The following is a 15,945-nucleotide window of genomic DNA, read 5'->3' as shown; positions in this document are numbered from 1 at the left end:
ACTGCTGCTGCTTTCCAATGCAATATAGCACTGTATGCCAGCTGTTTATTCTGTAATAGACTAGGGAAGATAATGGTTTATTGGTATGAGATCTGAAATCAGGCTTGCTTACTACTAAACGATTTGTCACTTATTTGTGTAGGTCAGTAGTTATTAAAAATTTTTCACCCAAAATAGTGGTGCTCAAGTGTTGGAATCACATGTACTGTGTATATCCTGGTACCACTTTTCTAACGGTGGGTACTACTTTTCTAACATATGCTGACATCTGAGGGAGTCCTGCACATGGACACAGGGCAGCATATGTCCCTAACTGTAGCTATAGAGATGGGGATGAGAGAAAAGTGATCATATTTTTAAATTGCCTTTTCATGCTATTATTTTTGCCTTTGGAGCTGTTATTTGAGAAATGCTTGCTGGAATGCTTCTGCTGCAATGTAAACAAATCTTGTGTCAGATAGCCTCAAAACTAAAACAGACTATAAAAAATAGGGATTAAAAGTCAGTTTATCCTATAGTCTCCCCACCCCTTGGATAGAGTATTGTCTTTCCCCACCATGTGAACTGGAGATAAACCTCAGTTTCTTTGTGGTAAGCTACCAACCAAATCCATCCTGGCAAATCTGATATCCAATGTGATTTGTCCTTTTCAATGCTTTTTATGAGAAGTCAGGACAGTCTTCTGTCAAAATTGATAAATGAGAAGACAGTGGGGAATGCAATTTTATTTGTAACAGGACAGCTGCCAGCAGTTCCAGCTTGTTTACATCTAGACTGGCTCTGTCTTGCTCCATAGCTTTTCTATTTCCATCCAAATAGCCCCCAAATACATTGTGGCTGTGCCTGCCTATGTCAAATCTGCATAACGTAACACACTGGGAGTGTTAGAGAGGGAAAATGAGGGCCATTTCATTAGGTTATTTTCACAACTGAAGAATTTCAATTGCTTTAAAAGAAAAATCTTGAACTTGACCAATTCTCTGTAGGCATTTAGCAGAATGGGTTGTAAATTCTGTGAAATAGGAGAGCCCAAGGGGTAACTGGAAAGAGTGCAGCTAAAATCCTAAGATGCTCATTACCTCCCACAATAACGGTATCTGAGGAATAAGAGTGCTGGGTTTTTTTTATTAAAAATACTTCTTTTTGAACAATACAGTGGCCAGTGTTTGGTAAATTAAATCTACAGAAAACATTGAAACTTCAATTTATTCTTTTGTGTATGAATGGAGTGCAACCCTATATGTTGGCCTCCAACATTTATTGTAGATGCATTACACAATTCTGTATACTAAACACTTCTCATGAATATCCTATAGTTAGCCTGTGTTATATAGACATTAACATGTTTCCTGGAAAATACTCTAACAGGAGAATGTAAGTCTATGTGGCCTTCTGATAATTCTTAGATCTATGGAAACTTAGTTTTCATTCAGTCTGACTTGCCTTCCCTATGGAATCTTAAGCTTTTCTAATGTTTTCATTGATACATTTAAGAAAGGGCCCAAGACATAGGCATTTTCCTTATATAATCTCTCTTGTAAACTGATCCTTTACAGTGGTCTACCCTGATCAGGCAGTTATCATAAAGACGAAGTGTTAGAGTTTTTTATGTTTAATTGTTATTAGGCACGACAAATAATGAACTTTTCCAGTGAATGGAAAATTTCTGTTCTCTTTCCATTTCTGATATTGCAGATATTAATAAAGATTTATTGTTCTGAGCTGGATTTATCATAGAATAAAAGAAATTAGAGATGGAAATGTAAAATCATCTACTCTGGTCATTTAAGCCTATTAGGTCATGTAAGCCAGTGGTTCTCAACCAGGGGTAGGCGTACTCATCTAGATATTTGTTTAGTTTTACAACAGGCTACATAAAGTGCACTAGCAAAGTCAGTACAAACTCAAATTTCATACAAACAATGACTTGTTTATACTGCGCTATATTCTATGCACTGAAATGTAAGTACAATATTTATATTACAGTTGATTTATTTTATAACTATATGGTAAAAAATGAGAAAATAAGCAATTTTTCAGTAATAGTGTGCTCTGTCACTTTTGTATTTTTATGTCTGATTTTGTAAGCAAGTAGTTTTTAAGTGAGATGAAACTTGTGGGTATGCAAGACAAATCGGACTCCTGAAAGTAGTCTGGAAAGGTTGAGAGCCACTAATATAGTACACCCCTCTGCCAATTTAGGAATGTTCCTTACACACACTATATTCTTAAGTGTTTTGTTCAATCCTGTTTTTAAACAGCTCCAGTGATTACCTATGGAGATTATTTGGGAGAGTAATTTACCTGACTGGCATGTTTTAAAAAAACAACCAACCATACAGGATTACTTAATCAACATATTTTTAAAGGGCCTCCTAAAAGACCAGAATCTAAAATATTGGCCCCAGAAATAGAATTACTGAAATTCCTTTGTTAAAAGTTCAGTGAATGATCCACCAACTTCCTGCATCTGCATGGAGATAAGTGCTCTGGTGAAGAATGATCAGTGATGTCTAAAGTTCATTGTTGACGTTATTTTTCCTGGAATTCAGATTTCATTTCCTTTTTTTCCAGTTTCATCCCATTACTCCCCTCCATTGTCAAAGATAGAAGTGGTAAACAGAGATTCTGCCTAATGAATCTGTGAAACAGGAATGAAAACATAATTTGGATTAGGGACCTAAACTGTGAGGTTTTGTTTAAAACAACAAACTTCTGTTTTCAGGATGCACTTTTACATGTTGTGAAGTACATACTGTTGTCATCAGAACATGACATTCACCTTTCCTGCCTGATCAGACAAATTAAGAGGTGATAGAAATGGTGGTATAAAATAAAGCCTAGGAAACATTTTTCAATCTCCTGCTGATTGCTCCTTCTGCTACAAACCCACTTTTGTTTCCTCAGTGTGTTCATCACACCATTTTACACCCACACCAATTTATTGGTGTGTAACTTCAATCAGCATTGATAGCCCCTCTGAATTTGACCCTATGCTTTTGGAAGCATGATGATGCTGTTAGATTTTTAATATCATAGGGCTTGATTATGGGCGGAGGACAGGGGGTTAATACAGTTCCACAGTCTTTCTCTGCTGTACTTTTATTTTAGTTCCCTCCACAGAGATAATGTGTATTATCTCAGACATTGTTTGTAGTATCTACTTTGATTTTACCAGCAGATTTATTAGCTAATGATTGCAAAAAACGTGTGTACTTAAGACACGGGAGTATGAGGTTTAAGCTTTACAAGAAGCAGCAGCCTAAATGTTCAGTGATTCTCCATTCTGAAAGGGGATAGTCTACCAGTTATATAGGTAAAAGAGAGAGCATCATTAGAGTGGTACGGTCAGTGCAGTCTGCCATATGGAATGCTAGTCTATCATGATCAGGAGGCCCAAAGCATTTCCAAGTCTGGAATCAGAATAAGAGAGGTGACAATAGCATAAGATTATTGGACAAATTTATGACACTGGAAGAGATTCCCTTACTTGGTTTCCACGGGTTATAGAGAACCACTAGCAAGAAGCAGGTAACATTAAGCTGTCTCTGTTAAGAGAGTATGATAATCCTGATTGAAAGTATACAGAGCAGACAAGTCATAACTACATATAACACCCTAGAAGATCATTTCACCTCATAGAGGCCCTGATACAGAAAGGTACTTAAGCACATTCCTAACTTCAATTATGTGAATAGTCCCACTGACTTCCAGAAATGGCCTAATACCTGATGCTTCAATGGAATAAATGTAGTTTCCACTGTGAAGTTAGGTTTGTTTCTATTTTGTTTTATACTTAAAAAAACCCAAATTGATACTTTTCTCAGCTCATTCTTTATCCACCTATTCTTTAAATTACTCTGCTCTTGGCCATTGCTGTTTCAATTAATCATTTTGTCACAAGTGCCATTAGCAGGATGAAAATTAAAAGTAGTTTCTTAGGCTTTATTCAGATCGCAAAGAAGAGCTGAGATACAAATAGTCATTTCTGTTTTGCTTTATTGTATTGTTTATATTTTCTTTCCAAACTTTATAGTGAAAACTACAGTTCATCCTCTGAAGCATCAGGTATTGGGTGAGTCCTTGAAGCAAAATATATACAGGAGTCAATGAACCTTGATTTATTTTATAATTGTAATTCTTACAGTCCTAGATTACAGCACAACATGGTTAGCCTGTATTAAAACTGCTGCTCTGCAAACACTCAGATGAAAGAATCCGGCGGGGAGAGACTAATTTTTCTTTCTTTTTCTGACATTACAAATGATTGTAACTAGTGGTGGGTAACTTTGGATCAATTTGTAGCCAGGCAGTTTGGATAATCACTCAAAGGTATAGAAACTGACCAGAATCTAGGGAGGCTTCCATATTCTACCTCCCTCCAGTGTCCTTCAAAGTATACCCCTATGTCCCAGATCATCCTATCTTTTTGTGAGGTTCTCAATAGGAGGATTGTTGGTGCCCTGGATATTAGAGCTTTAGAGTAGAATTGACAGCCTTTTCATGCCCTCTAGAGTGCAGGGCTTGGAGGGAAAGCTCGGTTTGTCTGACTTCCCACCAGCAGTGGCGTTTGAGGGATTCCTCCACTCCAGCTTATCTCTCCTCATCCTTTTGTATAACAGGACCTAATAACCCCTCCACTAGGCTCTGGTGACCTCATCTTTTAAAACTGTAAATGCGCCAGGGGGTTTCCTCACAATTTACACAGTAGACTGCTACATACTTGTTAATCCAAGAGATCACAAGCATCCTTTCCCCTCATTTCCTGCCCGTGAGAGTTGCTCAAAGGAGGCTGGAGAGCTAGTGCAGGGCCTGGATTTACAGGCACACTATACTGGTGTGTGAATTACATGAAAACTCAGAGTTCCTTTGCACTGAAGAAGGTTGAGCTAAATGGGGCCAGGTGGAGGGGTCTAATATGGTTTATACATAGATGAAATGACTTAAAGTATTCTCACTCTCATCCATTTTACAGAAATACAACACATGCATTCAAATCACAGTGTCTGTTTGGGACCATTACTACAAGGGCTGTCAATTAATCACAGTTAACTCATGAAATTAACTCAAAACAAATTAACTTGATTAAAAAATTAATAGTGATTAATCGCAGTTTTAATTGCTCTGTTAAACAATAATAGAATACCATTTATTTAAATATATTTAGATGTTTTCTACATTTTCAAATATATTGATTTCCATTACAACACAGAATACAAAGTGTACAGTGCTCACTTTATATTATTTTTATTACAAATATTTGCACTGTAAAAAAGATAAACAAAAGAAAGTATTTTTCAGTTCACCTCATACTTTTGTTTATCTTTTTACAGTGCAAATATTTGTATTCTAAATAAGATCTAAAAATATTTAAATAAATGGTATTCTATTACTGTTTAACAAAGTGATTAAAACAGCAATTAATTGTAAATTTTTATCTCACGATTAATCGCAATCTTTTTAATCGTTTGACAGCCCTACTATAAAGGTTTAGTGATCATGAAAGTTATTACGTTTTGTCATCATATCATGATTCTTTTGTCATTGTGCAACAGTTGTTTGTTATAAACGGCAAAAATATATTCTGGGGCATGCAGTATTTATCATAATTTTTTTAAACTTCTTTAGTGTCTTCCGTGCTACTTCCAACCAAGGATCTTGAAGCATTTTACAAACATTTATGGATGTAGTTCCATGGCATCCCTGTGATGTAGATATTACTACGCCTATATTACAAATGGGGAAACTGAGTCATAGAAAAGATAAAGTGACATGCCCATGGTCACACACACAGAGTTTATGGTGGAGACGGTAATAGAATCCAGATCTTCTCTCTCCCCGATTTGTGCTTTAACTGTAAACTAGCCTTCCTCTATTCATATTTAATTTCTTAACTGACATCAGCTGGTAGTTAGTTTGTTCATGTGAATTAATACTTTTGATTGGTCAATGCTTTAGTTAAGACTATAGAAACAAAATATATGTTCTGGGAATCTGTTTAAAAGCCATCCAGAAGATCTAAGAGACAGGGCACTTAAGTGTTTTCTAAAAATGACCATTTCTTCATTGAGAAGGGTAGGAAAAGTTCTGCTCACAGTGGAATACCACCAGAACAGCATACTCAAACATATGCCCAAACCCACAGCAGCCAGTGCCTTACCAGAAAATCTGACAGTTCCTGCTCCAGCAAGCAGTTGTTATGAAGAATTTTGTTTCTATCAATAAGTGTTTCCTTCTTCTGCTGTGGTAATCTGTTCTTTTTAAGTTTCCTAAATAATACATCCTGGAAGTGGGCCCAGTGCTTTCATTCTAAGTGGGGATCAACAAATTTGTTTTGTCAATGCAGTCTCAGGCACCTTCAAGTCTTATGTATTATATATGTTTGCAGTGTGAGGTAGCCATATTGGTCCCAGGATATGAGAGGGACAAGGAGGGTGAGATAATATCTTTTATTGGACCAACTTCTGTTGGTGAAAGAGACAGGCTTTCAAGATCCATGGAACTGAAGATCTCTGTGGAGCTCGAAAGCTTGCCTCTTTCACCAAAAGATATTGCCTCACTCACCTTGTCTCTCTCACGTATAATATACGAACTAGACAAATGCAGACCTTCCATTTGTCGTACATTATCAGAACAGGAGACATTGCGTGTCTGCTAATTGATTGAAATGTTTTAGTTTTATTGCAAATACAGTAGACTGGACTTAATGCATTTCACATTTCGAGAGGGAAGCATAAGTAGTTAGTGGAAAGAAATGAAAGTGGACATAAAAGGAGACAGAATTCAGTGTCTGCAGTGTAAGACTGGACACTGAAATATAAAAAGATTGGGGGCAGTGTCATTGTATGTGTCTTTTATTAACTGTGAATAGCACTAGAGCAACCCAAGAAGTACAAATTCCACTGACAAGAATCCAGTATAAATGCATCATGGTCTCTCCTATGAATGTGAATAGAATGTCAAGTTCACAATAATGAACTTTTATAGTATTTTTGAACTTCCAGTTGTTGTGGCTATTGAATAAACTTTAACTTGTTCTGTGTAATGAAGTTGCCCTTGATTCAGGGATTGATTCAGTTTAGGTTACACCGGCAGAAGCTGACTTGACTCATGGTACAGGACTCCCAGCAGTGGAAAGAGCATCTTATGGGTACTGGGTGGTATAAAGCACCTGTAACTCCAACTCTGCAGGATGATCATGACAGAGAAGTCAGGGGAGGGTCTGATTCAGCATATTCCCCTTGCAGTTTCAGTGAGTGTGGTTCAAATGGAGTCTCGATCATGTTTAAAACAGCAGAGTCGCTCAGCAGCAGTACAAATGCCATCTACCCTCCCCTGTGACACAGAGGCCTTCATTGGTGTAGAGGGCTGCAGATTTCCTCTCCTTTGCAAGAAGCAGTGAACTGAGCTTACTGTATATTAGAACTGGTCTGTATTTGTCTCCACATTTCCATTCCCATTATTTCTCAAGTGTATAAAATTACATTTATAGTATAAAAATATTATTTATTTGTATTGTGGAAGCCTCAGCCCCATTGTGCTAGGTGCTGTAGAAACATAGAAGGGATAACAGTCCATGCCCTGAAGAGCTTACAGTCTTAAAGACAAGACAAACAGTTGAGTGAGGGGGAAGGAGAACAGGGTAACAACAATAATAATAGGATGTTTTTGTATAGACTAGGTGTATACACAGATTGTAGTGGTAGCAGCAATGAGAGTAATAGCAGTTGGCTGTTTGCCTATCTAGCTGTTATCAGAGAGCAGATTTCTGTAGTCTTTGTGACAGAAGTGAATTACAAGGAGGAACTTCAAGAGGATAGAATCATAGAATCATAGAATCATAGAATATCAGGGTTGGAAGGGACCCCAGAAGGTCATCTAGTCCAACCCCCTGCTCAAAGCAGGACCAATTCCCAGTTAAATCATCCCAGCCAGGGCTTTGTCAAGCCTGACCTTAAAAACCTCTAAGGAAGGAGATTCTACCACCTCCCTAGGTAACGCATTCCAGTGTTTCACCACCCTCTTAGTGAAAAAGTTTTTCCTAATATCCAATCTAAACCTCCCCCACTGCAACTTGAGATAATGTGGTGGCTTTGCAGAATGGATAGGGAGTTATTCTCACTCATTGGGGCAGTATGTCTTGAAGTTTGAAAATGCTTGGGGGGAAATTGGAGGAGTGGGTGACTGAGACTGGCATCGTCGCTAGAACAAAAGTGGGGATCAATGTCACTATTAGATGATTGTATGGATAGTTAGGGAAGGGCTTTGAAGATGAGGACAAGAAGTTTGTGGTGGTGGAGAAGGAAAGCCAATGAAGGAACTTGAAAAGGAGGTGACTTTATCAGCAATGAGCTGGAAAGAGGATCTTGGTAGCCACAATTTTAATGAACTTAAGAGATATGGGTGGGTAGTTGGGCATAGCTGATGCTCACAGAAGGAGGTTGAAGTATTCAAAATCAAGATGACCAGGGCTCAGACAAGAATTTTGACAGTGTGCACAGAAAGGAAATGCTAGAGAAAACAATTTCTCCAAGTTTATAATTATTCCATTGCAGTCTTCCTCAGGTTAATAACTCTCATGGGTCTGATCCTGGGTGAGGGGGAGAAAAAGAGCTTCTCTGAATTTACTCTAAATTAAGGTCTGTTCTCAAGTTAATATCTTGCAGACATACTGCAATGAGGCCCAATGTTTTTGCCTTTCTGAAAAGAGTCTCACCAGAGACAGCTGATGTGCAACTGGTGGTATATTTTCTAAAGGAAAAGTGGCTCTTGCCCTTGTATTTCAGCTCTCATTATAAAAGCCCTCTCAACTAGTTTTCCATTTCCCAGCTTAAAAGCAAATGTTTACAGGGTCTTCTGTTATAGCCCTTAACCTCTTTTCATCAGTTCTACAAAGACAGCAACCCAGTGGATGACATTTATAACCTACTTTCCTATCACCTAAAGAATTGACAGTATTAACCTAGCTTTGCTTCCTCCAAAGAGGTGACAGCTCCTAACCCAGTTCTCTGTCTCCTGAGGCCAGCAGCCTTCAAACTGGTTTTCCATCACTGAAGGGAATGACAACCTTTAACCTGGAGGCAGAAGGCTATAGCCCTTAACCCACTACTCCATCACTTTGGAGGATGACTAATTTAACCTATTCTTCAGGCCTTCAAGAGAATGACCTCTTCCTCTGAGTCATCTTTCCCATCTTTTAAGGAACCGCTCCCCTGGGAACCTACTTCCCTAAATTTCATGGGGTGACAATCCTTAGAGTGATTTACTTAAATCTTTTAAAGAAGTCTCAGAAAACTGAGAGTACTGTTTTCTGGCATTGTTTTGATTTCTGTCATTAGCAATGGAGTACTTCTCATGTTGGGAGACAGCTGCCTCTTGGAGGCTAGGGTGAGATCCTCACCCCAGCCTCTGCCCTCTGTTCCCATCCTTCCCCAGATGTGGGCCATTGTACATTGTCTTAATTTTCACAGGATTCAGACTGAATTCTGAAGAAAGGCCGTTGAGTCGTCAAATGTCAAAAAAACAAAAAACACAAAATAAGAGGAAACAGATGTATGTATACCCAAGAGGGATTTAAAGAGAAAAATCATGATTTTCACATATGCACTGCTGCCGCCAGACTCATTCTTTCTTCTGTTAAAGATCAGCGGGGGAAAATCACCAACAGACAGCTGTCACAAAGCCCACTGTCAGATGTTTCTCTGGAGGAGAAATGAGCTTTATGGACCAGCTCCTCAGCTGGTGCAATTCAGTGTTGCTCAATTGAAGTTATTGGAGCCATGCCAGTTTACCCCAGGTGCAAGGCTTCTTGACTCTTGGGTTGGTCGGTGATTTAATGTATTATTCAAAATCTTTGTGAATTCTCAAAGAATTCTCACATTAGGCTTGGGTTTGAGTAATGCTGTAGGATACTTAATGTGTCTTGTACATCATGAAAAGGAAATTAGGTTTAGTTTAGCAGCATGTATGTGCAATCTTCTGGCTCTGGAAGACTTGTTTCCATACCAAACATCAGACCTTTTTCAGCTTCTGTCCTAAACTGGGTAAGAGACTGATTGACTGCAAAGTAAAGAACATGAAGCTTTTATCAGGCAGTTCTGCTCCAGCTGTAGATATCAGCATTTCAAAGTGGAATATTCAGAGGAGTCTCCAGTCTTTTTGAGAGATTATAATTATCCAAGGCCACATACACATGGGTACCACAGTCATTAGCCACCTTTATACACATTGCAATGGGAAATTAATTTAAGATTTTTGCCTACACAATCTCAGGTCAATACTGTTGAGCTAAGGGACAGCCCCAGCAACTCAGGCAGAATACACAAGCCGGCCTGATGCATTCCATCCCGTAAAGGGTGGTGATCAAATACAAACAAACAAATACAGTGACAGTCCTAACATACTTTTCAGGCTCCAAGACCAGAACATGTGTCCCTGTTCATTTGTTTCATGCCCTGAATAGTTAAATTCTGCTCGTTAAACCAACATCCTCCATAAGAGTTCAGTTCATTTCCAATGTGAAACATTCATACAGCTTTATTGGAAAAGCATTTTGAGATGAATCATCCAAAAGAACTTCAAGGTCACTATAAACTGAAGAAATTATGTTCAAAGCAGTCCTTGGGGTCCCTGTCCATCCTTGGTTCAGGGAGTTTCGAAGGTTGTGTTGGCAGGACAATGAAAGTCAATGGATTTCAGCTTGTGCACAACTCCTCATTTGCCTTGATTTAAAGGTCCCAGTCTCAGTCCTTTATGGTGTATTTAGGCTTCCTTATAGGCCTCCAAGGGACCACAAGCTTCTTTATTCTTTTAAAAGTATACCTTGTTGGTGTAATTGAAGCTGTTTTGTTACTCTAATTCCTTCCTAATGGTACCATTCTAGTCAAGTGTTCTTTTTCCCTCCGGAGGCATCAGTTATTACGGGTTTTGAATGGGCCTCTAGTCAGTATACATACATTCACTCCCAATGCCAAAATCAGGTCACTGTTAGTAATTCTCTTTCTTCGTGAAATAAGATTTCAGCTTCCTTCTTTAAAATCTACAGTATAGAACATGCCCTTTCCACTCCTCAGCATATTATAGGTATTTAAAGCAACTATCCTTTCTAAGAAAAACCAATCTGTCAGTTTTTCCCTTATTTTCTTATTAGCTTATTAAAATGTGAAATGTCTTAAATCAAGACAGAAGTTTATACAGTTTACACTACACATACTGAGCATGTGCTTATATACTGGGGAAGGAACAGGAATACGATAAGCAGTAGTGTCCTTTTACAAAATTTCTCTAATAAAAGTCAAAATGTCATGAAAATCATTGGCAACATTGTCATTTTAAGCCATTATCTTCCAGAGAAGGAAGTATAGTGATGGAATTGCTCATTCTGAGGCAGTACATCTATCCATTTATGTGGCCCTCATCACCATAGTATATGAGCACTTGACAATCATTAATGGACTTTATCCTTATAATATTGCTAAGGAGATAGCTACTATCCCTATGTTACAGATGGGGAACTGAGGCACAGGTAAGATTAAGTGACTTGCTTGGCAGACAAGTTAGGTCTCTTGAGTCCCAGTTCAGTGCCCTATCCCTAGACCGTCCTTCCTATCCTTTAAAGGCATTGTGCCCTAGGTCAGTGCAAAGTCTCTGGCTTGTTGGGAATATAGCTGTGCCTCACAAATTGAAGGGTGCAGCATTCATTACCCTGGTATGGCATTACCTCTGTTTGCTGCTTGGGAGGAATAGAGAATGCAGACCCACCATCACCCTTCCTGCTCCCTTTGGGAAGGCTAGTGCTGCTGTAAATACTAAACTGGGATCATCCTTGTGCTCCCTGGATGCAAGGGCTGGTGTCATGCCCAGGAACTACTGGGAGGAGAAGTCTCCTTCTGTCCTCTTCTCTTCTTCCCATTTGTGCACTCAGGAGAGCCAGACGCAATCTAGCTCCATATGTAATTTTCAGAGTGGCTGTAAAGAAATCCAGTGGCTGAAATTCAGTATTTCTCAAACAAACTTAAACCACTCTATTATATAATAGATTATTCTTTACTAAGGTTATTAATTTCACAATATTCAACACTTATATTTGGTATAAGTTTCCCATCTGAAATCCTAGATATTTGTACTGGTGTGTGTAGTAGTAATGACTCTGCTGTCTGCCCCTGACACTTGTACTTTTCCTGAGACACCACAGCTGGGACATCCAGCACTAAGAATATGTTTTCAGCATCATCTCATAATTGGGGAGTGTGACATTTGGGGTTCACCAGGGCAGAAAGTAATTCAACCAATGTCTGTCTAGTAACCCACGGCGTCTTTTGATTTCGCAGCTTTGATTCAGAGCTCTGACTCCAGCAGCCTGCCAGCAGCCCACAAGCCTCACTCTGGCTTTGCCCAATTTGGATACTCCTTGTATTCTGACCTTACAACCCTTTCAGTCCCAAATTTGCCCAAAATTGTCATCCTGCAGTCCCTCTCCCTGGACCCTCACGGAGAAAGAATTAGGTTCACATCCCTCTACAGAGACAATATAACACTCCAACCTGACAGTTTACTGGAAGCATACAACTGAACTTACCCAGTGCTGATGATTTATAACAAAAATAGTACAAATTTATTAACAAAAGAGCATGGACTAAGTTATCCCAAGTAAAAGAGACAAAGGTAGAGATGGCTACTGGCAAATGAAAGTGAAAACACGCATCTAAAAGTCTGGTTTCAGAGTAACAGCCGTGTTAGTCTGTATTCTCTAAGTGAGCTGTAGCTCACGAAAGCTTATGCTCAAATAAATTGGTTAGTCTCTAAGGGTGCCACAAGTACTCCTTTTTATCTAAAAGTCTAAAACTTAGCCTAGTTTTTGTTCAGGATGGTTTCTCTCATCCATAATCTTCTTTCCAGCTTTTGACTGGCCAAGACTCTTCACAGAGATTAAATTGCTTGGTTTCTTATTTCTTAAAGTGAAATAACTTAGGGGTTTGCTCCCCCTCCCTTTATAGTTCAGTGATCCTTTGAAATTTATTCTTCTGAAGGGCACCCAGATAAGGTTCATTCGTTCAAGCTCAGTAAAGGAGACATGAGGTCTGGAAGATGAGACTCCATGCTGGTTCCTCCCACACTAGTATTTGCTACTATGCTAATTCTCTCTCCGGCTGCAACCTCCACGAAAGGCCATAGACTTTGGGCCACACCTGGTTTGAGATGTCAGCCCCTTTCCTTTGTCTGGAGAAAACCTGTTATGTCCTCCTGACATGCCTAGTCTGTAGACCTTTATTCACAGACTCTAAAGCATAATATTAGCAAGTGTCCATAATTTCACATACAGCATTGTTACATATATTTCACAACTATATTATTAACCACAATGTTACTGTTTTTCACATGATACCCCACAAGGCATATTTTGTACAAAAATCCTTGCAGTAGTGTGTGAATACAAGAGTGACAAAGGTCACAGAGAGGATACCACAGCAACCCCTCAGGATAACCCTTGATACATCCATCAATTATCTAACAACACCTACTATTAAACTATGGCACTGAACTGGCTGTGGGATGAATTATGTTATTAACGGGAGGCTGTGATTTTGCTTTATGACTTAGCTTGCTAGTGGAAGAGAGTGACACTCATTTGTAATGGATCGACTGATGAGTAGCTAGCCTGTCCTCTGTCCTGTAAATCAGTTGTTGATGTGATAGGAGTAAAATGACTATGTAATATACTGTAAGCAGCTCCTATGATCCAAAAGCAAAAAAAAAAAAAAAAAAATCCGGCAAAATCAATGCACATTCATATTTCTCAGAGTTAGGCATGACTTACCTAACTGTGCTTATCTAGCTTACAACTTTAATATATTTAGACTTCCTTCCTTTATTTATTAGGGATGTTTTCCTCATAAGAATGGACACGAGGCTGCAGACTGAGACTGTCCAAAGGCAGCCACAATTTACTCGTCCCATGATTTGCATATTTTGATTGTTAATACAAAATAAAAGGTATAATGTGGAAGGGGAGACATATTATATGGTATTGAGTGAAATTATTAAAACGTTTCTATGGTTGCCCAAGAGAATCTCAGTAATTTAGTTCTCCGTTCTACTGCAGAATTTCTTCCCAAGACAAATGCCACACTGTGTTTGTTTGTTTTCTCATAGGAGGTCGAGCTGTGTCGTGTTAGCAGTCAAGAGAAGCTGGGGTTGACTGTCTGCTACAGAACAGATGATGAGGAAGACACAGGAATCTATGTCAGTGAGGTAAAGTTGTGGTGGGTGGGACTCAATGGAAAAATGGAAACAAGTGTTCTGAGATCTGAATGCAGTAATACTGGCTGTCAGCCAGCACTTGTCACTTTCAATTAGGAGAGTAAATTATGTTGCCCAAGTAATATAATTATTACCAGCTTGTTTGTTTAACGTGATGCTATTAATACAACATCATAGTTAGGAAAAGTGCAAAGTCGGAGCATTCTCTGAAATTTGAATATAATCCCACAAATATGTGGAAAGTCAGCAAAAGTTCTGATTCCCACACGTCTGTGTTCTCCCATTACTGCAGTCATGTTAACAGTAACAATGGCTAATTTATTTTTACAATAATCACATATGTTCGAGGAAGAGAGGAACAGCATAAAACAATCTGTGAGATGAATCTGTCAGAAAATCTAGTCTGTCCTAGCACTCTTCTTTGTTTTACCAGCTAACAAACAGAAGGCCTGATCCTGACACCTTGAGGTATTGAACAATCTCAACTCCCATCTGCTTCAATGGGAAGTGAGAGTATTCAGCACCCTCTAAGAGGTATTTAGCACCTTGCAGTATCAGGCTTAGAAAGACTTTCAGGTGCATTAATTTCACGTGAGTCTCCGATAATTTTAAAGAGAGAAGTTTTTCTAGATGAGAAGACAAAGATTTTATGAGTCCAAGATGGGTGTTGATTCTCCTGAGTGAATCTGATACACAATTTGTCACCTTCAGGTGACATAGCACAAGAATCTGAACGCCGGAAGTGGAGTGAGTTTAGCAGAAAGAATTGTCCTGCATTGCCGTAAAGTGAATCACATAAAAATGGGAATGGAAAAAGATTGTTCTGGAACTGCCAACAACACTGTGAAAGTATGTGAAAACCACAGCCTTAGCTCAAAAATTAGGGATTAGTATAAAACTTGCTAAGAATAACTCTTCCCATAGGTATGTAAGCACTACTATGAATATCTGTTTGGCCTTGTGAGGGGAAAAAAGGTAAAGGGATCTCATACCTTTATATCTAAAATATGTTTCCTTTCCCAAATGGAGGGTATTGCTCTGCTTGGAATCTCTCAGCCCTTTCTTTTAAAGTAAGTTTAATTCTATTAGAGACACAAGGTGGGTGAAGTAATATCTTTTATTGGACCAACTTCTATTGGTGAGAGAGAGACAAGCTTTCAAGCTTACACTGAGCTCTTCTTCAGGTCAGAAGAGCTCTGTGTAAGCTCAAAAGCTTGTTTCTCACCAATAGAAGTTAAACCAATAAAAGATCTTACCTCACCTACCTTGTGTCTCTAATATCCCAGGACTGACACGGCTACAACAACACTGTGTACAATTAATTGTATTGTTTTTCATACTTGATTAAACTCTTCAAACTCACTTTTTTGTCTGGCAGTGCACAATAAGAAAATAATATCTAACATCTGCTGTAACCTGCAAACCAAATGCTATGCTCAAAATGTTTAGGTTGAAAAATTGCTCTTGCCATGACAAGGTAAAATAAATGGTTTAAGATAACCATCAAGTGAAAGGTGATAATAATATTGCCCCTTTGAAGAGCAGGTCAGTGTTCAGGGATGAGCTATTGTGACTCTGATAAACTGTTAATGGAACCCTAAATATCTATTTATGCTAAGCCAACTTTAAATTAAGCAACTCAAACCAGACCCAGTGTATAGGATCCATGAATGATCTCTGTACTGT

At 38.7% G+C, this 15,945-nt stretch overlaps 1 protein-coding gene across 3 annotated transcripts in view; it reads left to right on the top strand.

Annotated features, from left to right (window-relative positions):
* Positions 1-15,945, top strand: part of PDZRN4 (PDZ domain containing ring finger 4) — a 386,181-nt gene that overhangs the window by 344,112 nt on the left and 26,124 nt on the right. For all 3 annotated transcript variants that reach the window (XM_073328040.2, XM_073328042.2, XM_073328041.2), the window contains one exon: positions 14,152-14,250. In XM_073328040.2, coding sequence (XP_073184141.1) covers positions 14,152-14,250 — 99 coding nt within the window. The remainder of the gene's footprint in view (positions 1-14,151; positions 14,251-15,945) is intronic.

The sequence above is a fragment of the Lepidochelys kempii genome, chromosome 1, assembly GCF_965140285.1.
Source record: "Lepidochelys kempii isolate rLepKem1 chromosome 1, rLepKem1.hap1, whole genome shotgun sequence".
NCBI classification, from domain to species: Eukaryota; Metazoa; Chordata; order Testudines; family Cheloniidae; genus Lepidochelys; species Lepidochelys kempii.
Note: the sequence above shows the minus strand (reverse complement) of the source record. Positions and strands in the feature narration are given on the sequence as shown.